This window comes from Gracilinanus agilis, chromosome 2, assembly GCF_016433145.1.
Source record: "Gracilinanus agilis isolate LMUSP501 chromosome 2, AgileGrace, whole genome shotgun sequence".
Lineage (NCBI taxonomy): Eukaryota > Metazoa > Chordata > Mammalia > Didelphimorphia > Didelphidae > Gracilinanus > Gracilinanus agilis.
The window spans coordinates 231,618,256-231,645,402 of NC_058131.1; the positions used below are offsets into that span (position 1 = coordinate 231,618,256).

Genomic DNA, 27,147 nt, shown 5'->3' on the forward strand with positions numbered 1-27,147 from the left:
TTTTTTTAATGATGTAGAAAATTCTTGAAAACATTTTTCTCCTGCTTTACTAAGCCTGGAAGTATACAGTTCTTATCTTATATACATACATAAACTTTCACTTTGAAAAATGAACATCATGCACGTGAATCATTTCAGAAGGGAGACAAAGATCAAAGATCATCAGTTCAAAAGTCAAGAATCTGGGTGAAAAGATCAAGACACCCAATTTTATACAAAAGGTCGCCCAAATGTCTCATCCTTGGTTATTCAACTTGAAATGGTGACAAGTTGCACTGGTTAATGGTGCTTGCCACACTGCGTCTTCTTGAGCAGTACTGAATAAAAGGAGCTCGCAGCAACTTTTGAGGTGGCAGCTTGCAGAAATCAATAGCCATATTTTTCATTAAGATGGGTCCTGCCATCACCACTCTGGCCTGGTTCAAAATAAAGGAACATATTTACTTTTCCAAAATTAGGGAGCAAGAGAAGCTATTAAGCAGTCTGCCAAAAAAGGAGAAGACAATGGAAAGAAAGTAAAGACAGGAAGGGAAACTGTTGCTTGATGGAAAGGATACTTTATAAATACACATGCAAGTCCTGGGCATTTTTTGTCCTTACCCTGGTCTTCGCTAACAGAAAATCTTCAGTGCCAGAGAGCTGAACTTCTAATTATTCACACATCTATAACCTGGTCTATAAAAAAATCAACCCACCTTCAGGTGGTACCCAAACGCAATAGTCTGGATCATCTTCTGGATACTTTGAGGAAAGTATTTGTGGCAACTGCAAGAAAAAAAATGGGCTAATTAATCCCAAAATCCAAGTATCATTGGTCTGAGTGCTTGATTAATAAAGATGAACAATTTCTAGGAGCTCTTTCTTTGCTTCTTCTTTTTATTTTCCATAAACTGTCCTTACTTTCCCCACCTCAAGTAAGTAGTTGTTCTATTCTGATTGTGATAAAGATCACTGGCTCCTCAAACTGAAAATAGAATTGCATTATGGAGAAAATTAACTTTGAAAAATGTAAAACTCTGATCAATGGAATAAGCCAAAAGAGTAAAGAATCCAAAAGAATGAAAATGACTTCCTTTATTTTTTTATTTATCTTCAATTCACAGAAACTTATTTATTTAATTTAGAATATTTTTCCATGGTTACATAATTCATATTCTTTCCCTCCCTTCTTTTCTCCCCCCCTCCCATAGCCAACAAGCAATTCAACTGGGTTTTACATGTATCACTGATCAAGCTGTATTATTAATATTTCCAATAGAATGATCAGAAAATGACTTCCTTTAAAAAGTGAAAATTGAAGAGGCAAATATTTTTAGTCATATCCAGTGTGGGAATTTGTTTTGCCAGATTACACATGTATGAACTCAGAAAAAGAATTTGCTCAGAGGGAAGTTAGTGGAAGTGGCAAAATTAAAGAAAAAATAAAGAGCAAGCAGTTGAAAAATAATTATAAATAGCAATGTCAAAGATACCACATTTTGAGAAATTGCACCAAAAAACAAGCTCACCTAACACATGAATATGTTACTAATGATTATTTATTATATTTACATATTATACTTATTATAGTAATTACATTATTTGTTTTATTACAATTCAGTATATTAATAGTGTCATTATGATTGTAAGTTATAAACACCTACATATATTCAATTATTTTATATTGGTTTGTATGTTAAATTTGAAACCAAGTCTTCCTGATTTCAAGATTTGGCTCTATCTTAAAAAAAAATTTTGAGTTTCAAATTCCTTCACACCAGCCTCATTCTCACCCTTTGGGAAGACAAGCAATATATCAATTCTACATGAGAAGTCATATAAAAATATTTCCATATTAGCCATGTTGTTAAAAAAAAAGGTTAAAAACTGTTTTAATTTGCACTCAAAGTTCATCAGTACTCTCTCAAAAAAGTGGACAGCATTTTTCATCATGAGTTCTTTAGAACTGTCATGAAACACTGTACTGATCAAAGCCAAGTCTTTCACAATTGATCATCCTTACAATATTGCTCTTACTCTGTAAAATGGTCTCCTGATTCTGCTTGCTTCTCTTTACATCAGTTCATATAATTCTTCCCAGGTTTTTCTGAAACCATCTCCCTTGTCATTTCTTATAACACAAAGGTATTACATCAAAATCATATACCATAACTTGTTCAGCCATTCCCTAATTAAATGACATCCCTCAACTTCCAATTCTTTGCCACCACAAAGAATTGCTACAAATGTTTGTATATATAGATCTTTTCCCTTTTTCTTTGATCTTTTTGGGATACGGACATAGCAGTAGTAGTGCTGGGTCAATAGCACCAAGAATTTAGAAATGCTTGACTTCATAATTGTGAAGCAGGCACAGCAATTACATATTCCTTTCTTCATTTTATAAAAGAGAAAGCAGACTTATGGATTTAAGACTGATTTCTTTAAGGTAGAGAGGATGGAGTTAAGACCAGATGTAGATTTTCTGACACCTAGGTTCACTTCTTTCTCCATTAAATAATTAACAGTGATGATAATGAGGTATGTAGCATTTTCAAAAACACTAAATGCCTACAGTATGAACAGTGGGAAAGATACCACACCAAAAAAGAAATGAATACCAATAAAATACAAAACCAAATATGCATGTGTAAGAGGTACAAAAAGATTTTTTGGGAGAAAAGGATCAACGATGTCTAAAGGGTTCAAGAAATACTTCCTGGAGAAGGATAACATTTGAACTGGATTTTGAAAAACAGGTAGGATTTTAGTAGCCAAGAAATGGCAGGGAAGGCATTCCAGATGTGGTACAAGCAAAAGCATGGAAAGAAGAGCATGTGGCATGTGTTCTCAGTAAAGCATAGCCTAGTTTATTTGAGGTCCAGAATACATAAGGGAGTAGTGAGAGAGAAGACTGAAAAGGTAGTTTGCAGCAAGTCTTTGGAATTTTAGGCTAAGGAGTATAGCCGTATCTTCTTTTAGGAAATGGGGAGCCACTGAAAGATTTTAAAGTGTTCTCCTGACATAATCACAACAGTATATTGATGTTTCTAGTGGCTGTGTGATAAATAAGATGGATCACCAAGAGGGAGGGTGCAGGGAGGATATATAGGGACAGACAGACAAAGAAAGAGACAGACAGACAGACAGACAGACAGAGAGAGGGAGAGAGGAAGAGAGAAGGAGAGAAAGAGTAAGAGCAGCAGAAGAGTAATACTAGAATCCTAATGAGAGATGAGCGTAAGAGTTGTTAAAGGCTGATGCAGCCATAGCTAAGGGAATAGAAAGCAGCCAAGACAAGATGCCAACCAGCCAAAGCAGCAATACAGGACTTACTCTGCTTGGACCAGCAGCTATCTTCAGTACTTCCTTTCTCTGCTTGCAGTTATCCTTTGACTCTGGTGAAAAAGCAAAGTTCCATCACTCCACTAAGTAAGAATTAAACACACTAATTCTTACTCCATCAAAGTCACAGTCTTTTGGTCCAATTTACTTTAAAGAATATATACTTTCAGAACTGTGCAGTTAATTCTAGTCAGTTAAGACAGGAGGGAAGCAAAAATCTTGAGTTGAGTGTAACTTAATAACTCATCTGGGGAAGGCTTTCTGTGTCATTTTTACAAGTTCATTCATCCAGGAAAAAATAAAATATAGAAGGTAATCTTCTAAACCAAAGGCACTCAGTGATTCTGTGAAATAGTTAAGCATAATTCACACTACTGGAATAGTAACATGCAAAAACAGTCATAATAGAATTCTGGAGTCTGGATTTGCAACACTTAAGAGGCAAAATTAATTGTAAATTATCAATCCTTTTTGCTTCATCACAGTATCAGATCACACTACTGTAACATCTTGAGGTTTACAAAATGCTTTCCCTCCTATAGCACTCTGGGTTGTTGTATAGTTGAAGGATTACTATACCTTTCTTTATAATGATGAGGAAACTCTGGATCAAAGTAGTAAAATTAGAGCTGGAGAAGGGCAGATCCAGAGAAACATTCTTTGTCTCCTGACCCAATTCTGGTGCCTGCCCTTCTAGCTAGTCTTTCTTGTCAATTCTGAACTCACTTGTGCCACTCTGGTTCACATGAAGAATTCAGGCACTTCAAGAGCCAGAGAAAAGATGCTAGTTTAGAGGAGGACAGAAAGGCAGGGAAGAAGAACGACCAAAACCCTTCAGCAGTCCCTTTAAGTCTGCTCTGGTCTCTTGATGGACACCACCACCACCACCCTATCACTTTGCTGCCTTATGGCTACTGCTCAGTGTCAAGACTGAGGCTATTATGTTGCTCACCTGAGGACTCCCCTTGTACCAGGGCCATTCCTTCATCCTCTAGACATCCTTTATTCAACTCTTCCTGGCTGGGCTGAGTCAGAGGCCCTGTTTCTGAAAAAAGAAACATCAAAGCACATAGTCAGGTTAGCACCAGCAGCTTCAACCAACAATCATATGGAATTTGCCTAATGCCTGTATTTAATAAACAGATCAATTTGGTTTTTCTTTTCAGTCATCCTTCATTTTTATTCTAGGGATGGAAAGCAGTACATTTTTGTATGATAAGTCCTAAAAGAAACTTTATAGGTCATCTGGTTCAATTTGTTAATTTTACAGATGAGAAGACTGAAACCTGGAAAAGAAAGGTGATTTACCTAGTGACACCTAGTTGGTTACTGCTAGAGTTGGGACTAGGTATCTTGACTTGTCCAAAGTTTCTTTTCCTTCTGGACAGTGTCCCTGACATACCTCAAGATGTTTCTGGGCCCTAGATAAGGTTGCTAGCTTGAGTCCTAAATCTCACAATTATCAATTTCTGGCACCTGCAGAAATAAAATTATACAGGGGGAAGATGGGAAGAGGGCTAAGGAAACTTATAAAAGTATAATGGCACCCTGGATAAGCTAAAACTATTTCTACTGAATTAAATTTAAAAGTGCCTAGGAAATACTAGGCCCTGGATCTAAAGTTCAAGCTTGACTTGTTTAGACTTGCAGGGGAAAATCATTTTTTAATGCCATGTAACACTTTGGCAATCTAATGAAGTCATGGACCTCTGAGAAAACTGTTTTTTTAAATGCATAAAATAAAATACACAGCAGTCCTTGAATGTTATACATGATCTCTATAGTATTCGTTTGTTCAAACATCTAACCTTTCTTCATGTAGAAAAAGAAATGAAGAAAAGAGTCTACATGTTGTTACTATATGTTATACTGTTATAATGAATCAAACAAGAAAACTGAATAACAAAGTCTCATGAAGGATGTTTTGTGGAGGAACACAGGAAGAGAAAGAGAAATAAGTGCCTTCATGGTCAAGAGAATGGAAAAAGTATAGAGGACAAGAATAATATTTATATATTCTAGTCATTAAAAAGAAGTCTTAGTTTATAATGTACCAATTTGGAAATAATAATCTAGAAAAGGTATGTTAGATGTTTTTGACTTTTTTTTTTTAAACCCTTACCTTCCATCTTGGAGTCAATACTGTGTATTGGCTCCAAGGCAGAAAAGTGGTAAGGGTAGGCAATGGGGGTCAAGTGACTTTCCCAGGGTCACACAGCTGGGAAGTGTCTGAGGCCAGATCTGAACCTAGGACCTCCCATCTCTAGGCCTGACTCCCAATCCACTGAGCTACCCAGCTGCCCCCTGTTTTTGACTTTTGATGGACAGAAGGGAACCTTTAGTAAGAGAAAGTGAGGTCTGCTAACCAAGGGGACTATTACATATTCATGTAATTTAAGATAAAATTTGTATAGAACCTCTATATTCCAGGAAGGGGATAACAGAAAACCTCAGAAGCCCCCCTAGTTCAACCTGCATCTGAACAACAATCTCCTCAATAACAAACTCAATAAGCAGTCAAGCAGCCTTTGCTTAACTCCTAGAGTGAAAGGAAACCTACCACCTCTTGAAACAACACAATCCACTTCTGGTCTTTCTGCTGACATCAAGCCTAAATTTGCCCTTCTGGAATTTCTTTTTTTTTTTTTTTTTAAACCCTTACCTTCCATCTTAGAATCAATACTGTGTATTGGTTCTAAGGCAGAAGAATGGTAAGGGCTAGGCAATAGGGGTTAAGTGACTTGCCCAGGGTCCCACAGCTAGGAAGTGTCTGAGGCCAGATTTGAACCTAGGACCTCCCGTCTCTAGGCCTGGCTCTCAATCCACTGAGTCACCCAGCTGCCCCTCCTTCTGGAATTTCTATCCAATGCTCTTAGTCCTCATCTCTGGGACAATGAGGGGAATGAATCTAATTCCTGTTCTATATCACAACCTCTACATAGCCAAGGATAGTCATCATGTCTACTCTAAATCTGATCTTTTCTCTTTTTTAGGGATGACACTTGAGTCTATAACTAGGAGGAGAGAAATAACTAGCAGGACCAAGACTACAAATTATCAAAAGACTGAGCATTCTGTGGCCTGGAGGGAAATATGTCTCTCTCAATGGGTAAATTCTCTTGATTTGCCCCTAGAAAAGAAATAACTGCTACTACCCAGGCTACATCTTAACAAAGGTCTCTTCCTATTCACTGGTCCTAACAGAAACCAAGTAAAAGGAATGGGATGATTGCCTCAGAGGACTGCACATGGCATTCCTGGTGTTCCTAAGTATATGAGTGAACAAGACACTAGAAGAAACTGAGTTTCCAAGTTTACTCTAAGGGTAAATTATAAACAGAATTAAAAGAAAGAGAAAGCAGTTTGAGGTGTTTTCCAACTAGGAAGCAGTTACCCAACTAGAGGGTTAGGATCTATCCTAGATTTTCAAAGTGTGATTCAGGTAGTCCTAGGGTCACCAAAGAGTGGGCACAGTGTCTATGAGGCCAAAATTATTTCTTATAATAATATTAAGACATCTGACTTTCTAATATGATAAATATCATGCAATAGGTGGTAGAGTGGATAAAATGCCAGGTCTGGAATCAAGAAGACTCATCTTCTAATTTCAGAAAAAGCTGGAAAGATCTGCATGAACTGATGCAGACTGAAATAAGTAGAACCAAGAGAATACTGTACACAATAACAGCAATATTGTACAATGATCAACTGTGAAAACTTGACTACTCTCAGCAATGCAAGGATCTGGGACAATCCTGAAAGACTTATGACAGGGAATCTATCCATCTCCAGAGAAAAAATTATTGCAGTTGGATAGATGCAGATCAAACCATACTATCTTTCACAGCAGTATATTTATGGTTTTATTTTGGGGTTTTGGTCTTGGGTAAGTGGTCTTATAACAATGACAGGTCTTATAACCTGTTATAAGTGGTCTTATAACAATATGAATGTATGTTTTGCATGATAATAAAAATTAAATTAAAAAATAAAAAAGTAGGCTCATCTGTCTGAGTTTGCCTCAGTTTCCTCATCTGTAAAATGAGCTAGAGAAGGAATGGCAAATCATTCCAGTATCTCTGCCAAGAAAACCTTAAATGAGATCATGAATAGTCAGATATGATTAAAAAATGACTCAACAATGACAAATGTCAAATATCAACAGATATGACCCACAAAAGTAAAAGCTCTCCAGGGGTAGGGCAAGGAGTCCTCAATAATTTTTAAGAGTATAAAAGGGTCCGGAGACCCAAAAATTTGAGAACCATTGCTTTAACACATGCATAAAAAGTCAACACAGAAATAATCATATTTCTTTTTATAAACCCATCAGCTTGTAACATTAGGAAAAATTTTCTCACTAGGATAGGAGAAATGAAAGTTACCATGTCTGATAGCTATCGGTTTGTTTTGATTTGAAAGTTCTGGAGTTGGACAAGTTTCTTGCATTGCTTCTTCTGCCTGCATCTCCATCTGAAGAGGTCCATGATCCACTGATCTTATTTCTTCTTTGTGCTCTTCTTCTTCGTCCTCCTCTTCTTCCTCTTCTTCAGGCTCATCCTTCATTTTTATTAAATTTGGAGGGAGTGTTGGACGCTTAGGGGGTAACTTCTAGGATGGAAGAAAAATGACAGTAGGTAAATTTACATAACTAAAAGTCAATTTCTCTAAAAGGGGTTGTTTAAAGACAAAGGAGACGGGAAATCACATTGTTGGAAGGATCATTTGCATGTGCCCCACCTGCCAAACATATAACCAGCACTCATTTCATAGCAAAGCATTTGGTGGGCACTCTCTGCCTTACATACCTTTTGAACATCTACAAATTGATTTCAATACAATGCCAAAGGCTGGACATTATAAATTTTGTCTAGTCATAGTGGATCAGCTAACCAGATGGCTAGGAGTGTTTCCTACCACTTGAGCCACAAAGGCTTTTGTTGCCAAGGTACTTTTAAAAGAGATTATTCTTCGCTTTAGCTTGCCAGCACGAATTGATTTGGACAGGAGAACTCATTTTACCGACTCAGTTGGTCCTGTCCCAAATTTATTCCTGTTTGGGGATAACGCCTAAATTCCAGGTACCATATCATCCCCAGAGCTCAAGCCAAGTTGAAAGAATGAACAGAGAGCTTAAAACTATGATTGGCAAATATGCACTGAGATGCATTTAAAATGACCTGAAGCTCTTCCTCTAGCTTTATTTTATCTATGAAGCAGGCCCAAGGGAGAGCTACACATCTCACAGTTTGAAATGCTTTTTGGATATCTCCCTATACAGGCTAAACCTTTTTCTCCTGCATATACATTACTACTGGGGGGGGGGGGGGGAGGGCACTTCTATTACTTCCTATATACAGGAATTGCAGAGCAAATTGCGTGAACTCCATGAATCCAGAGCTACATTATAAGCAGGACCTATAGATTTTTCACTTCATGACCTGAACCCAGGAGACAAGGTATACATAAAGAACTTCCAGTGCACTTGAGCAACTCAGCCTGCCTGGGAACCTTCATTTCAAGTACTGTTAACCACTCCAACAGCTATAAAAATGGGAGAAAAGGACTCTTGGATTCATTGCTCACATGTAAAGAGAATACCTCCATTTACACTGATTGACTGTTTCCTGTCACATGCACTGGAGATAAAAGTCCATAAACAAGTAGACATTGTTTTGTGAACACACTTGAATTCCTGAATTTTTATTTTATTATTGCTTTTCTTTTTAATTTTTAATAGAATATTTGATCTTTTCCCCTTTCTTATACTTAAAGTACATATAATCAATATTAATCTTTTTTTGATTTTGCAGTAGAATAACTTTAAAATATACATTTGTTCTAATATTGATGCATATTCAAAAGCTTTAGACTATGGAAACCAGCCATTGATTGATAAATGTTATGGAACTGTGATTAATGATTGTGCCTGATTCCAGGAGAAGGGATTACAGAAGAGCCACTGCACAGTGCCAAGAAAGCCCAAAGTTAATCTGCAGAGTGCCTTATGAGCACAAGGTCAAGGAGACCAACCAATCCCAGTGAGTTTTGTTTTTTTTAAATAACCCTTACCTTCCATCTTGGAGTCAATACTGTGTATTGGCTCCAAGGCAAAAGAGTGGTAAGGGCTAGGGAATGGAGTTAAGTGACTTGCCCAGGGTCACACAGCTGGAAAGTATCTGAGGCCAGATTTGAACCTAAGACCTCCCATCTGTAGGCCTGGTTCACAATCCACTGAGCTACCCAGCTGCCCCTGCCAGTGGGATTGATGAGATTCTGCAACAAAACAAAAGGACTTATTGGAGGTTCGAGGTTGCAGCTATTTGACATACGTCAGATACAGGTCTTCCCCAAGACATATTCCAACAAGTACTAAAGTTTGGCTACCATGCTGGTTCACCTATTCCTGAGAGTAAAGGTAAAATCAGACCTTACTTATTTTACCTTACTAAAGGTAAAATCAGGGGAAAATACTTTCCTTTTACTTCAAAATCTAGTCCTTTTTTCTCTCTCATACTATGGCAACTTCCTATAGTCCTGGCTACCAATGGGTAAGTGCAATATTACTGCATTTGTTCTACTGACTCATGGGACAGAAATAATTTTAAATGGACCCTGATTTAAGAATCTGTTATGGATTTATCCTTGTTTACTCAGAAATTTATACATATATAGATCTTCTTATTTTAGTTTTAATTTTAAATTTTTTCTTTTCTCCCAAAGTTTAATTTTTTCTTCTATTTGTATTTTTTTATGATTTTGATTTTCTTTTAACATGATTTATACACCCCATAACTCAACCACGTATCCTGAGTTGATCTGGGTGTTGGTCAACACCCTCTTCAAGGGGATTAATTTTGTGAAAATTTAAAATTTTTGTTTGAGAAAAATTTCAGGAACAGAAGGATGCTAACTTCTTGAATCAAGAAAATGAACTGTTTGGAGAAGGTGCCATAAAGAAACCTCTATTGCATCAGAAGATCCAGAATGAAGTTTGGGATGTTACTGATTGAACTGAAGGGGGTTAAATACATTTATTCTGAATGTAAACTTGTAGCCAAAGGGGACTGCCCCCTAATTGGCTTTTTGTCAGTGCACCTAGCAAACATTGGTTTTCTCTCTCTTATAAAATGATAATGAATATCCATTTACTAATCAACAGTTATCTATCATCTATCCACCAAGAAGGAATTACCTACTGAATATAATCTCTTCCCATTTAGAGAGTAAAGCCTATCTCCCATTGTAAGTCTGGTTAGCATCAATCAATTCACCATGACTGGGGCAGCTAGGTAGCATAGTAGATGGAGATCCAGGTGAGGAGATGAGAGGACCTGGGTTCAAATCTGGCCTTAGACACTTCCTAGTTGTGTGATGCTGGGTAAATCACTTAAACCCCATTTGGCTAGCCCTTGACCTTTTGTCTTACAGTTGTTACTAGGACAGAAAGTAAGAGTTTTTAAAATATTCATCATGGACTAATCTCCCCAAGATGAACTGAATAAAAAGAGTCTCTGGCTGGCTGGATTGAGAATTAGGTGGAAAGGGAGCAGAATACATTGGGAATAATAACATTGGCTCCCAGAGAATCTGGATTCAAATTCTAGTTCTATGGTGACTGTGTGGGAAAGTGTCTGAACATTCTTTTTTTTTTTTAATTAAAAAATAAAAGGGTTAGACAAGAGGGCTTTCTTTTAGATCTAAATCCTATGACAGAGATAAACTCACCAAAGGCATTGCAGTTCCCCCATAAACAATCACTCTAAACACTATGAGAGAATGTTTATCTCTCAGTAAGAAGGTGAACAGAAAGCAGCATAGAAATGACTCAAGGACCAAAACTTTACACTTTCTTCCACAACTTACCCCTACTGTTCCAGTTTTTAATTTAAATTTGCTTCCTCCTTTCATGGCACCAAAAAGAGGCAATACTAGCTTTTTAGGCTTGTTTTCCAGATTTTCAGCTTGGTTTTCAGTCCTATTAAGAAAGAGCCATTATTACTTTTAAACAGCAAGTCACTGCAACAAATGCCTAAGTATTGCTATGATATAACACAATAACTTTTTTAAAGCAAAAAGTGGTACTACTAGAAACTTGATCGTATAGTATAAATGTATTCCACGTGATTCACTCTCATCTACCTTCCCCTGGTATCTTCTATGTGTTTGCACCTCCTAGATATGTACATGTTGCCTCCTTCACAGGAAAGTAATCTCCTTAGAGGCAGGAACTGTTTAGATTTTATCTTCATATCCCTGATCTCTAACATATTGCCTAGAACAGATCCTTAACAAATGCTTCATGACTGAAGATTCACATTTAAATAGTGCTTTAAAGTTTCCAAAGTGTAGGAAAGAGAGAGAAGGTGAATTTTTGTTGATTTAAAAATAAAATTTCATTAAGATAGACAGATAGACAAAAGGCTTGCAAAGTGCTTTCTCTATAATAATCCTGTACCATTTTACAGACAGTAAACAAGTTGTGAGAAAAGAAACAAGTTGCTGTGCTTGCAAAGCTAAACCACATCAGAGCTAGCATTTGAAACAATTCTCTCAAGTCTACCACTCTTTCCACTATATCATACATCTTATCTCAAAATTCCAAACATCATATACCAACTTTTGGTTTTTTTGAATTCCATTTCAAGCTCCGAATACTATTAATAACACTCACTTTTTAAGCTCTGGCATCTCTGTTGGTTTCACAAGTTTAATCAGCCCTTTCAGTCTCTGCTGTTCTTTCCTCAGTTCAAAGGTTCTTAAATGAAGCTTTTTCCGAGACACACCATCTAATGTGCTCCCTGATTTGATTTCTGTCATGAATGCATCCAAAGAATCCTGGGGTGCAGACTCTGACAGGGCTAGCAAAAAAAAAAAGATAATATTTAATATGTCAGAAAATATGAACCCCAAACAATTTTAAATTCACTCAAAAGGTCAACAGAGACAACTGTGATGCAGGGCTTAATAGTAAGACATCAGGTCATAGAACTGGATCTCAAGTAATCACTATGATCAAAACAAATGTAAATTCCACTAAGATTGGCACCAAAGTACATCACTGCCAAAGACCAATGGAATATATTTAATAAAGAACACATTGAAAGATAACAGAATGAGAGTTGCTAAGCAAGGTCATAGTCAAGATCCTCACATTCCCTTCAAAAAAATGTTACCAGATATATTATTAAAGAAAAATGGCCCAAAATCCAAAATATAATTTGAATATAGCCCCCCCCCCCACGAACAAAGCAAGAGTACTGATATAATTTTTAAATACTGTTTTAAAGTAACTGAACTATCTAATGAACCAAAAATTCATTAGATGGGAAAAGAAATAACACAGAATTATTTATTATATAGGCCAATATCATTAATCTAGTTTCAATGAACTTTCAATGGCCAGAATGTACTGGGGGTGGGGCTTAAAGCCAGGTCTTCCTGATTCTGGGGCCAGCATTCTACCCACTATACCATATATTGCCCTTATATTTGATGTACATTGATAAAAAAGAAAAATTAAGTAAAATAATGAGAAGTAGAACATAATAGGACATACAGGATTCAATTGTTAAAAACACTGGAAGGGACCTCACTCCAATTCTTTCATTTTACAGAGGAGGAAACTGAAACAGAAAGATCCTTCCTAAATATGATAAAAAGCTTTTGAAATCACCATCTGATGTCAAGAAATGGCAAAATGTGTGAGGTATTCCCACTAAACTAGGTGTAAGGCGGAGTGGCTATTACCTGTCACCAGTCCCATGACAATCTTAGACATGTTGGCTTAGCAATAAAGGTTGAAAAGCGGGAAAGGAAAGGAAAGGAAAGGAATAAGCATTTATTAAGCTCTTACTTTGTGCCAGGCACTGTGCTAAGCACTTTACAATCATCATCTCACTGATCCTCACAACCCTGGAAAATAAGTACCTATTATTATCCCCATTTTGGAGTTGAGAAAACTGAGGCAAACAGAGGTTAAGTGATTTGGCCAGGGTCATACAGTTAGTTAAGTACCTGAGGCTGGAATTGAACTTAGATTTTCTTACGTCTACACCCAGCACTCTATCCACTAAACTACCCGGCAAAAGTCCCTGGCAAGGAAAAAGTTAAAATATATATTTACAGATGATGTGACTATCATGATACTAAATAAAACTCAAGATACTAAATAAAAATCTTGAGGTAATAAATGACAATAACAAAAGAAGCCAGGTATGAAATAACTCCATGAAATTTAAATGCATTTCTATATACTGGCACCAAAAAAATTAATGAAAAAATATTATTTATAACAATAAGAAAATATGCAAAATATTGTGGGGTTAACATACCATACATGAGCACTATATAAAAGTAACTAAAATTATTTAGACAGGGAATTCAAGAATTGAGCAACAGAGGGATATGTTTCCTGTTTATAGTGAGATAAAAGAAACATATTAAGAATGGAAGTATTTCTGAAATTAACTTATATATTTAATGTAATATTAAGAGGCCAATTCTTAGAATTAGAGAAGACCATAAAAAAGTTAATCCAGGACACAGACAGCCAAGAATATCAAAAGATATTAGGAACATTAGAAATGTAACAAGGCATTTGCCATAACAGATTTCAAAATGTATTCTAAAGCAATTATAAAACTTTCTAGTAATAATGGAATTTAAAAAAAGCAGAGAAACAATCAAATATAGCTATTCAAAAATAAAACTTGAAATATATAAGAAACTAGCATTTAATAAAACTCATGATTAAAAATTACAAGGAAATGGAATCACTAATAAAAACTTCTGGGAAAAACTGGATGGCTACATGGCAAAAAGATTAAGATCTATAACTCATATTAATAATATGATACTTTTAACTAGATGAATTATGTACATATAATTTCTTGTTATAACAATTTTTCCATAACAAAAACTGGAAGGAAAAGTAATGATATCTTTAATTCAATTTTCAAAAGTAAAAAAAACTTTTTATTTAGTAATCCAATAAAATGAGAAGCAGAATGATGAAAACCAGCTTCAGAGTCAGGAAGCCCTGGCCAGGTCAAGTCCTGCTTCTGACATAATCATGACTAGGTGATCCTGAGCATGGCACATTAACTCTCAGTGTCCTAGGAAATTCTCTAAGACTGTAAGGCATAAAACAGCTACAGATTAGTATTGGTGAAAGTTTCTTTATGGGAAAATTACAGTTCCAATTCAAAACAAAATTAATGGAGATCAAATTTAGGAGTATGATCAAAGATAGATTAAAAAGAATTTTACAATGCGGAAAAGAAGATCTCTAAAATAAAAAGGGAATGGAGCCAAGATGGCAGCTCAGTAGCAATGAAAGTTGAACCCAATCTGACAATCCTTCCAAATCAAACTAAAGTAATCAATCTAATCCAAATCAATCTAAAATAAAAAGAAACGAAACAAGACTAGGAAAAAATAGCTGCAGCAAATTTATCAGATATACATGATATTGAGAACTGATAGGGAACTAAGGTAACCCAGCACAGCAGAAATTGCACAGAATCTTAAGCTTTGATTTGATTGGTTTGATTCCTGATTCTGTCACTTTTACCTGTGTTGTGTGACTTTGAGCAAGTCATTTATCCTTTATGCCCTTAACTTTCCTCATCTGTAAAGTGAGGAAGTTGGACTAGATGATCTCTAAAATCCTTTCGAATTCTATAATTCTAGGACATATCTCTAGCAGAGTAATTACATATCCTCCAATGAAAAAGTGGTCAAAAGACATGAATAGTCAACTTTTTTTTTAAATTTTTAACCCTTAACTTCTGTGTATTGACTTATAGGTGGAAGAGTGGTAAGGGTGGGCAATGGGGGTCAAGTGACTTGCCCAGGGTCACACAGCTGTGAAGTGTCTGAGGCCGGATTTGAACCTAGGACCTCCCATCTCTAGGCCTGGCTCTCAATCCACTGAGCTACCCAGCTGCCCCAATAGTCAACTTTTAAAGGAAGAAATGTGAACTTATATATAACACACAAAAAGTTAGTCAAATTGTAAAAAATAAACAAATCAAGACAATATTTATATCATTTATCTAGTTAAGAGCATATCATGCTACATAGTGTTCAATTATGAATCTTAATCTATTTTTGCCATATAGCAACCCAAGAGTCCCAAGTTTTCATAGAATGATTCCATTTCCTTGTGTTCTTTTGTCATAAGTTTTTTAAAATACTAGTTTCTTAAGTGTTTTGGGTTTTATTTTTGAATAGCTGTATTGATATATTTTTCTGCCCCTTTATTTCATTATTACTAAAAAGTTTTTTATAATTGCTTGTTAATACATTTTGAAATGTGTCATTGACCACCTTGAGATATCACCTGCCTGTTAAATTGACAAAAATTTCTTCCACACTACTCCTTCTCCCACAACTCCATCTTCTATCCCCACACCCCCAAAAAGGAAGGTTCAATGTTAGAGACATAGAGAAACAAACTATTACACTGTTGGTAAGAACACAGACTGGTACAAACTTTCAAAAACAACTTAATCATATGCAATAAGAATTATAAAATGGATCATACCATTTCACCTGGCAATCTCACTGATCAAAATATATTTTAAAGATATTAACAGAAGTAATAAAGAATCTAACTTTAGAAAAATATTCATAGTTTATTTGTATCAACAAAAAATGGAAAAGACCTTTGTGTTTTTTGGGTAATGGCTAAATTATGATATATAATGATACCAATGAAAATGATTTAATATGATGAATAACAAGGAATTATGAGAAAATCTATAGGAAATGATGCAAAGTGAGAATCATAAAATGCTAAATAAAGATTTTATGGAGGAAGAAACTGAGGCCTAGTGAAAGAGACTTTTCTAAGTTCGCACACAGATGTTTTTGCTTTTATTTTAAAATTAGGATTGAAATCCAAGTCATCTGAATCTAGATATAATGTGATCTTTCTATTATATCATACTGCCTGCTATTCAAGTATATAGGAACTCTCTTCAGTTTATTAAAAAAACACAATAGGCACTCAATAAATGATTGCTGAATGACCACATGATGAGTCACCGATTCTTTCATTTCTATGTCTATACCTATGCTTCCAAATTAACCTAAGCAAGAAGAAAACCATTGAAAAATTGGTGGAAGGGAATATCTAGACTAGTATTCACAGATTGCTAGAAATAATGAGTCTTACCTTTGCCTGAGACTTTCAATTTCTCAGTAATCTCAGCAAGCTCTTTCTCTACATTATTTAACTTCCCAATCTAAAAAAAAAAAAATTAAAATAAAAAACTTTAGCAAACCAATCAACATTTTTTTGAGCACCAAGGTTACTAAATTGTGCGTGCCCTAGGCTTATACTCCCAAAGAGATCAAAGAAATTGGGAAAAGTACCTACGTGTACAAAAATATGTATAGCAGCTCTTTTGATGAGAGCAAAGAATTGGAGACTAAGGAAGTGCCCATCAATTGGGAAATAGTCAAACAAATTGTGTTATGTAAATGTAATGGACTAACTACTCTTGTGTTGTATGAAATGTAAAAAAGGATAATTTTAGAGGAAACTAGATCAGACTTTTATGAGCCATGCAGAGTAAAGTGAGGAGAACTAGGAGAACAATTTATACAACAACATTTTAAAGAAATACAACTTTGAAAGATTTTAGAATGCTGATTGATACAATGACCATTCTGGAGGATCAAAGATGAAGCATGCTACCCACCAAAATAAATGACAGGCTTAAAATGCATGAGACATACATTTTTTAACATAAGGCATTTGTTTTGCTTGACTACTCATAGTTGTCACAAGAGTTTTTCTTTTCTTTTTAATTGTTCACCTGTAGGTGAGGGTAGTAGGAGGGAAAGAAAATACTTAGAAAAAAATACATATATATGCATACATACATACACACACAGAAAATAATTAAATAGAAGGTAGTATGGGAAGCAGGATATGAATACTTGGGAGAAGAGGGGGGAGGAAAAGCTACTTGTAGAAGATGGAATCTAAGCAGCATCTTAAAGTAAGAGATTCTTGAGATAGAGGTAAGGAGAAAGTGAATTCCTCTAATAGGGGGCTGCCAAAGCAAAGACACAGAAGGCAGAAGATAATGTCATGTGAGAAAAAGAAAGAAGGGCAATTTGGTTGGGTCTCAGAGAACAGGAGAAAGAGTAATATCCAACAAGGCTAGAAAGGTAGGTTGGGGACAGGTTGTATATGACTTTAAAAGTTAAACAGAAGCCACTGGAGTTAAACGTGTAAGAAAATAGCTTAGATTTTCACTTTTAAAAAATTACTTTGGCAACAATATGTGGGATGCCTAGAGTGGTAAAAGGCTTGAGTTAGGGCAAATAATTAAGATGCTATTAAAATAATCTGGGTGACAAGTGATAAGGGCCTGAACTAAGGTAAACAGCTGTGTGAGTGGAGAGAAAGGAGTCAATGCAAAATGTGTTAAACAGAAATGACAAGATTTGGCAACTGATTAGTTACATGAAGTGAGATAAGAGTGAGGAGTCCAGGATAAGGCTAACACTGGGTACCTGAGATCCTGGAAGGTGATGTTTTAGATAGAAATAGAGAAGTTTGGAAAAGGATTAGATTTAATGGCAAAAGATAATGAGTTCAGATTTAGGAATATTGAGTTTTAAGATATCTCTGGGCATCCAGTTTGAAATATCCAATAGGCAATAGATGATTTGGGATTGGGGGGGGGAGGGGAGATACTAGGGCTAGATATATAGATCTGAGTTATCAGCAGAGATAACAGTTAAAATTCAAGGGAACTGATAAAGATACCAACAGAGAAAGTATGAAGGGAAAAGAGAATGGAGTCCAGTAGAGAACTATGGTAAACACTCATAATTAAGGGAAGTGATTGGGAAAAACTAAGAAGGAATGAATAAACAGAGAGAGGCAAATCAAGTGTCGCAAAAACCCAAGAAGAGTATCTTCTAAACAGTCATCAACAGTGTCAAAATGCAATAGGCAGGTCAAGAAGCATTAGATCTGAGAAAAGATCATCAAATCTGAGAATTAAAGAAATAACTAGTAACTTTGGAGAAAACCATTTCAGTTGAGTGATTAGGTCAAAAACAAAATGGCAAAGGATTAAAGAATAAGGAAAAAAAAAAGCAAAGGCATGGAGTGTACATAGCTTTTTTTTTTTTTTTTTTTTTAAACCCTTACCTTAAAATCAATACTAAGCAGTAAGGGCTAGGCAATTGGGGTTAAGTGACTTACCCAGAGTCATACAGCTAGGAAGTGTCTGAGGCTATATTTGAACCCAGGTCCTCCCAACTCCAGGCCTGACTCTCTATCTACTAAGCCACTTGGTTGCCCCTATATACCACTTTTTAAAAAAAGTTTCAAGGAATTTGGCTAAGAAAGGAAGAACAAATATAGGACAAAAATGTAAGAGGATAGTAGGGTCTAGTAAGGTTTTTATTTTCTGATTTTTTTTAATTTAGAGAGTAAGTCTAAAGACAGTAGGGAGGGAACCAGTTAACAGAGAGAGGCTGAAGGTTTAAGAAATAATGAGGATGCTTGAGGATTAAGTCTGATGGAGAAGACCAAAAGGGATGGAATTAAATGCATATAACCATGGAAAAAAGAAGGGTTGTCCCTTTGTTAGAGACTGGGAGAAAGGAGAAGAAAGAGATGTAAAGGACATCAAAACTGAATAGGATTGAAAGCCCAAGGCAGACTTCCAATTTTATTTCACTCTAAAAAGCTTTGGTTAGTGGCATTTTTTTTTTCACTATAGGTCCATGGAAGAAGAATTAGATATTGTCTACAGTCAGTACACTGCCTGGGAGACTGCTGGCTATCAATATATGCAGTGTAATGCTATAGAAGTTTACAATGTTACATTTTGGAATCTAATGTTAATATACCCTCAAAATCCGTTTCACTTTTACTTGTTAGTCCATGCTAAGGGCTCTTTTATTTGCCCTTCATCCTGATTTGGAAGATTTTTTTCTTCTGTTTTAAAATTGAAGCTCTACTTAGTTTTCTATTTCAAAGCATTAAAATTTGATATAATAAATTTAAATAAAATAATAGTGTTATATAGATGTTTCCATATTCACCAGTGAATCATAGGTCTCAGGCTTATCATCAATCTTTCCAGCTTTTTTCATCCTGTTAAGACGCTTCTTCTCAACCAAGCCAGTTCGATCAAGAAATGTATCATCATCGCTGTCATAATAATCTTCTTCCTCCCAGTTCTTAGCTTTCCTTTTTCGAGATACTAAAGTATGCACAACAGATAAAAAGCAAAAAGTAAGAAACTTAAAAAAAATTTGTTCCTATCTTTTGTTTCTGTATCAGTTATTTCTGGGAATACTCTCCCTCTTCACTAGATCAAACCCTCTCTTGTAACAAAGAAAATAGCTGAACAAACACATATCTGACAGTGTCAATAACAATTCTGTCCTATTAGTATTTCTCCTCCCTGCTGAGAAGAGGAAGAGCTATTTTGTATTCTTCAGTACCATCACTGATTTTTCAATTATTCATAGTTCAGCTTCCTTTTCGTGATATCCTTATTTGAATAGTATATTGTTCTGAGGGTTATTTCATTATGCTTCAATTCACAGGAATTTCCCCATCTTTCTCTTAGTTCTTCATTCCTCATTTCTTATTGCACCAGGATATTCCATTACATTCATACACTGCAGCTTTTTCAAAAGGATGAAGGATATTAAGTACAAGATATCTAGGATAATATAGATTATTAAAGTTTCATCCTCAATTGTCTTCATAAGACAGAGGTCCCAAGGTGCTGCCAGATGCTTTGCCTGTCTACTGACCTGCCTCCTGGCGCAGTAAACCCAAGGCATCAAGCATACGACAAGCTTCCAGGGAGCACTGAACCATTGCTTCCTTTTTCTTTCCTGAGTGAATGGCCTCAGCCACCAGTTGTTTTCCTGATGAATCATCCACAGGCAACCTGCAATAGTTTGGAGGAAATAATAGCACAAATATCAACAATGAAAAGGAGCTAATATGTGAAGCATTTATATGGCTTGATTGAAGTAAACAATTCAACACATTTATTAAATGCTAATTATGTACCAGGCCCTGTGCAACACAAGGCAAAAATAAAACAGTTCCTTCTCTCAAGTACTTATTGTTTGTTAGATTTTAGGTTCCTTGAGGGCAGGGACTGATTTTTGCCTTTTTGTGACTCCAGTGCTTAGGAGAGTACCTGGCACACAGTGGGTGATAATAAATGTCTACTGATTGATTCATTCTAGGAAGGGGACAAATAAAGACAAAAAGTATTGAGAATCCTGTGATAATTGGTGGAATGAAAGGTATTCTAGATTGTAGTTCTTCCCCCATTACGAAAAAAGCTAAAGAGCCATTAGTTTAGCAAAACCAGCAATAAAAGGAAAAGGAAAATAGAAATAATTTGGGGAAAATGCATTATTAAAAAAAAAAAAACTAAAGACCAGTTCACCAGTCATTGAATCTCATTTTTCCCCTGTGTCCACCCCTGTGCTAGCCTGGAGACTGTCTTTGGAGTTAACTCTGATAACCTTCCAGAAGGAAACTGATCCCTGAGGTTGAAGCTTATGAATCAGATCACTCCCAAGGGCTTCAAAGGACTATTGGAACAGGGAGAACCACACAACATTATAGAAGAGAAAGGGAGTCAAAAGTATAGCACTTGTTAAAACTATTTAGTATTATCCAGAAAGGAAGAGGTAACCAGCAGAGAGTTCTAGAGAAGAGAGTGAGGGCCACAGATTGCTTTGACCTTGATGCTCTGAGAGAAACTAGAACAAGGGGGAAAGGAACAAAAGAATAAGAAGTACCTTTTACTACAGAGATACCAATGAAGAAAACCAGCAGTGATAGATTAAAAAAAAAAAAAAGACACAAGTTTACCAAAGACTGTGGGGAAATTTGTTATTACATGTAATTGGTAAAAAAATTTTAATTTTTAAAAAGTTTACTGAAGAAAATAAGCAAATATTTGAAGACTCAATCAGCATTTATTAAGCACTTACTAGCTGGGGATACAAAAAAAAAAGAAGCTCAAAATCTGATGGAGGAAACAAGCAAACAATTTTTATCAAAGAAAACTATACAAGAACTAGGAAATAATTAAAAGGGAGAATGCACTAAATCAGTGATTACCAAAGTGGGTGCTACCGCCCCCTGGTGGGTGCTGCAGCAATCCAGGGGAGGCGGTGATGGCCACAGGTTCATTTATCTTTCCTATTAATTGCTATTAAAATTTTAAAAAAAATTAACTTTCGGGGGCTAAGTAATATTTTTTCTGGAAAGGGGGGGGTGGTAGCCCAAAAAAGTTTGGGAACCACTGCACTAAATTAAGAAAGGTTAGGGAAGACTTCCAGGAAAAGATGGGATTTTACTTGGGTCTTAAAGGAAGCCAGGGAAGTCAGTAGACAGAACCTAAGAGGGAGAGCATTCCAGGCATGCAGGACAGCCAGAAAAAAACCCAGACTCAAGGTATGTAGTGTCTTGTTCATGGCATAGCCAGGAAGCCAATATTACTGAATCAAAGAATACATGGTCTGGTAATAAGGTATAAGAAGACTGGAAAGGAAGGAGGGGGCTACATTATGAAAACAGCATTTTGCATACAGAGTAACTTTCAGATAAATACTTTACAACAAAGAAAACAATCAAAATCTTGTGATGGTAAAGATCATACAAACAGTTCTATAAGGCCCTCAGAAATAACAATAAGAAAACCCTAACAACCTTTAGAATGATTCAGAAGAGCAATCAATGAATTAGGTGAAAATACTGAAGAAATAATGACAGGGGGAAGATAAGTGGCTCAATCAATTGAGAGCCAGGACTAGAGGTCTTGGGTTCAAATTTGGCCTCTAGACACTTCTTAGCTGTGTGACCCTGAGCAAGTCACTTAACCCCCATTGCCTAGCCCTTACCACTTTTCTGCCTTAGAATCAAAACACCATATTGATTCTAAGATGAAAGGATTAAAGAAAAACCCGAATGACAGAAATTAGAACTCTTAATGAAGGAACCAGCAAATCCAAAGAAAGACTTTGAGGATTTGAGATATTAATTACATAACTAGATAGTATATAACTAAATCTCTGAAAAAGACAACAACAGAATTGTTGAGGCAAAAGAAAAATTAACTTAACAAAATCAAAATATATACCCCAAGTTACACAAAATTATTTTAAGAGGGAAAGCATGTTAATAATGTTCTAGAAGATCAAGAAAGGTTTACTAAATCAAGTAGCTGCTGAGTTTTTCAAAAGAAATTAGGAATTTGATAAACAGGAAGTGAGGAGAGAATACATTTCAAACATGGGGACCATCAGTGTGATTACATGGAGGTGAAAGATCAAAAGTCAAATATAGGAAACAACTAGCCCAATAGTTTGACTAGAAAGATTTGTGAAAGGAAATGTCATAAAATAAGCATGGAAAGCTAAGTAGGAAAAGGGGTTGATATGATGTTGAATTTATCTTAGAAGTAATAGGAATCACTAAAGATATTTGAGTAGGGGAGCTACCTGGTCAGATCTATAGTTTAGGAATATCAATTTGGTAGCTATGTGGAAGATCAATCAAAGAAGGGACAAATTGCTTTGCCCTTCTTTTCATTATAATGCTTCAAATTCTCAAGAAAGAAAAGTACATACACTGGAGTAAAATCCAATAAATGTCTATCAAATTCCAAAAGCTAAATTTAGAACTTCATTTATAAATCGAGTAATATTAACACTCTCATTTAGGCCTATAAATGAAGCTTAAAATCAATTAGCCTATAAAGGGAGAATGAAAAGAACACATACCTAACTCTGCAAAGCCAAGTGCTATGTCCCTGTTCATCATATTCATATTCTAATTCTTCTCCTACAGAGGAGAAAAGAAAAAAAGAGATTTGTAATAACAACTGAAAGTCACTCTCTCAATTAAATAGCTAATGTTGAATTCTACATACTCAGAGAAGAAAACCAGAATTAAACAATCCTATGTAAAATATATTTTTAACTTTATGAAATTATCATGTACAATAGGAATTATAGAATATTACATGAATAAGGAACAGAAAGTTATAAGAACTTGATTCAAATTCCCCAATATCAAAGTTTTCTGTTAAGGATCTAAGCCAAATCAAGTGAAATATGTCCTTTGTTTCAGGGCAAGAAGAATGTCAAAGCTTTTTACTTCACCACTAAATTCCTTTTGTGATGCCTCATATAGTCGCAAAGGTGATTGAATTTTCAAAAAAATGATGCCAGAAGAATGTAATTTCTAACAGGTGGCTTAAATAGGCTTGGCAATAGTTATATAAATGTTATCTAAGAGTCTAGCTAACTCTGAAAGGTTCATTACTAAAAGAATGGCCACTACTAGCAATACTACAAAATAAATTTGGTTTTGGCTACAGCAATTAGTGAAAATGGTCTGGTAAGGCATGAAGAAGTTGAGTGGATGAGCATTGATGTAAATCTTTTGGAATACTGAAAAAAACATAGGCACCATATTCCCCTTTTTAACTGCAAGACCTTTGAGGGCAGGGTTCTCATCTTATCTAAACTTTGTATATTTCCCAGTACTTAGCAAAATGCTAGGTGCACAGTAGGCACATAAATGTTTGTTGAAATGAATTACTGGCAAACCCAGAAAGAGTACACTTTTACAGAAGAAGCACGTAAAAGTTGAACTATTAAGTTGAATCTGAAAATTTATATAGCATACAGAGGGGAAATTAGATTTTATAATATTTTAAAGTGTAGCCATAGATAAAGAATCTATGGCATAGAAAATATTCAATTTCTAATATCAAAGTCTACAGACCTTCTCTGTCAAAAAATCCCTGTAGAGCCTTTTTGGGATCCTTTATATAAAATGCCTCACGTTCCTGCTGAAATTCTATGACAATAGGGTTCTCTTCAATTTCATCTTCAATAGCATCTTCTCCTGTAGGAGTAGGGCGAAGGGAGGAAATCAAAGAGAATGTTATACATGTGATTTAGAAAGGGAGAAGGAAAAAAAAGAGGAAAATCTCACCAAATAATATTCACTACCTTATTTCAATAAAGAATGTTAGGCTATACAAAATAGAGATAATAAATGATCACCACAAATCCCAAGTGTGCCATTCATCAATATCTTAACAAAACCAGGATGAAAATGGGAAAATGGACTAGCCAGAGAAATCTAGTCTTAGGTATAATAGCTAAGTGCTATGAAGAAAATCACACCCATTTGGGGAAGTGGAAGGTGGAAACCACTCACCAATTTATCTTGAGGGGGGAAAAGTCTAAATTCTTCAGTTTGGCAATCTTGGGTCTATCTCTACAACTTTCCTAAAATAAGAGTTTACTGGAGCAAAGTCTAGTGTAAACTCCAGAATTGTCAGTGTCCTCTGAAAGTTCTTCAGCTTGGAATGCCCTCACATCCTCTCATGTTTTAAGTCCTACTTTAACTTTAAAGCCCTGCTCTCCTTTGAAGCATTCTCCAACTGTTCAAGCCCTTGGTGACTAACTGTTCCATTCCCTGACCTCCTGAAACATACTGTCTATATTATTTATTTGGCATGAAATCTTATATTAATATTCATCATTTTAAGCATATACATGCTTTAAATATCCCCAGTGCCTAGTAGAGTGCCATGATACAGTAAGTATTGGATAGTTCCTTGTTGACACTGTTCAGGGATGAAAAGCATTAAATAATTTCTCTAAATCCCAGGTTCCTCATCTGTAAGATGAAGGGTTCAGTCTAAATTATCTTTAAGTTCTAAGATCTTTCTAACTCTATGATTCCATGAGATATGCTGTTTTCCTCTCCAAAATTGGAATGTATATACCTCTATATATAAGTAAATGCAAAGGAAAGTTTTAGTATTTTAATTGATCCTTTTTTGCACATATTCAATGGTGACATATAAAAAGCTCCATTATAGAAAAAATGTTGGTAGAGGATCCCTAAATTCATAGAATCCAAGCTGAAAGAGAATCCTCTCACGTTATAGATGAGAAGGCTGAGGATCAGAAAAATGGCAGTCAGGCTTTGAGCCTAAGTCTTCTAACTTCCAACTTCAAAGCTCTTTCCAATATAACATACTGCTTCTCCATGTTTTTAAACTGCCAAGAACAAGGACCAAGGAGGACATATGGAATTTTTTTCATAATGTGCTATTTACTTTATAGTCATAAAATCTTTCATTTGACAATTTCCCATACTTTATTGTATTATATGTAAATAAGGGCATTCTCCTAAGAAGAGAAAGTGATCATTTAGACCTGGGTTAGAGTTTAAATAACTTTCATTAAGTGCTTTGCCTATATCTCAGGGGAGGATTTTTAAGGTCACTTAGATTGACCCTCTCATTGTAAAAAAGAAACTGAGGCCCAAAGAGATTAGGTGACTTGATGGGAGAAGTGTGTTCAATCAAAATCCTGTTGACAGTATTGATAATATAACTGAATTCCTAAGCAAAGTTTTATTCATAGCAGAATTATAATAAAGAGTAGAAACTCTTTAATAGTCCGGGATCTGTTGATAGTTCTGTGACCTCCAGCAAGCAATTTCAACCTTGGAACTCAGTTTTCTGGTTTTAAAAATGGGAATAGTAATTGTCACTCCCTCTATACTTCATAGAATTGTTATGAGGCCCAAGTAGATGTTAAGACCCTTTGAGACATAAGGCAAGTATAAAATACAATAAATGATATGCTAAAAAAAAGTCTGATTTCCTCTCTTAGTATCTTCCATTTCTTACCCATTCCCCAAGTACACCCCATCTCAACATCCTGACTACTAGTATTTCTCTTCTCTTCTGTGGCATCTGTCTCTTCTTCCTCATCTGAGTCTTCACCCAACATCTTCTTCTCTAATTTCATCTGCTGCTGCTTTCGCAAAGCCTTCAACTGAGTTACCGTTAGTTCGGATTCTGCCTCCTTATCATCTTCTGGTCCCTGTTGAGTCAAGTAAAACAATCCCTTTAAGAAGTGGGGGCAGAAGCCGTAAGGAAGTCTATCTAAGAACCAGAAGGTATAATAACCCTCAACTTTGGGAAAAGCTGATAGGGAAGCTGCCCAGATACAAAATGATAACCCAATTTAGGGAGCTGGGGGTGAGGCTCCGGGAAGGTCTAGATTTTCAGGACTTTTCTTTACCTGCAGGATAAAGAGCCGGGTGCTGCCGCCGAAGCGGAGGACGTGGCCCACGTGGACGCGGCAGTAGGTGCGGGGAGGGACGCGGGCCTTGTTCAGAAAGGTGCCGTGGGTGCTCCCCAGGTCATACAGGTAGAAGCCGGGTCCGCGGGGGTCGTCGTCCACCTCCGGGCCCCTCACCCGGTGCTGCAGCACGGCGTGGAAGCGGGAGACTGAAGGGTGCTCCAGGACCACGTCGCAGCTAGGCAGGCGCCCGAACACGCAGCGGCTTCGGCCCTCCAGACTGCGGCTACCCAGGATAGTACCGCCCTTCAGCGTCTCCAGACTGTAGGGGACGTCAGGGGCCCCCCCCCACGGCGGCTCCTGATACGGGGGAGCTGGAGCCGGGCTTCCAGCCCGAGAGGTCGCCGCCCTCGATGGCCGTGGCTTTTCCTCGGCTGAGGACCCGGGTCCAGGCTCCTCCGTGACGTCTCGCCGCCGGACAGGCCTGGCTCTTTGCTCCCCAGAACCTCCAGCCAGTGGTGTATCCTCCTCCCCCTCCTTCTCTTCCTCTCGCTCCTGGGGAGCGGGTCCCAGGGCAAGGTCCCGCGGAGCCGAGGACAGCGGCAGGACCGGCTTTTTGAAGTCACCCTCGGGAGGCTCGGGGCTGGACCCCTGCCCCACCTCGGAAGAGAGCGCCGCCAT

General features: G+C 36.5%; 1 protein-coding gene across 1 annotated transcript; it reads right to left on the reverse strand.

The window, feature by feature from the left end:
• Positions 1 to 27,147, reverse strand: LOC123234979 (solute carrier family 4 member 1 adaptor protein). Its single transcript, XM_044660986.1, has 14 exons — positions 26,467 to 27,147; positions 26,070 to 26,265; positions 24,140 to 24,262; positions 23,131 to 23,191; positions 20,131 to 20,270; positions 19,408 to 19,568; positions 16,508 to 16,577; positions 11,999 to 12,185; positions 11,191 to 11,302; positions 7,710 to 7,935; positions 4,277 to 4,369; positions 3,316 to 3,377; positions 696 to 765; positions 1 to 416 (listed from the first exon to the last, which is right to left on the reverse strand). The coding sequence occupies exons 1-14, from the start codon at positions 27,145 to 27,147 to the stop codon at positions 367 to 369; spliced, it is 2,232 nt and encodes a 743-aa protein (XP_044516921.1). The 3' UTR covers positions 1 to 366.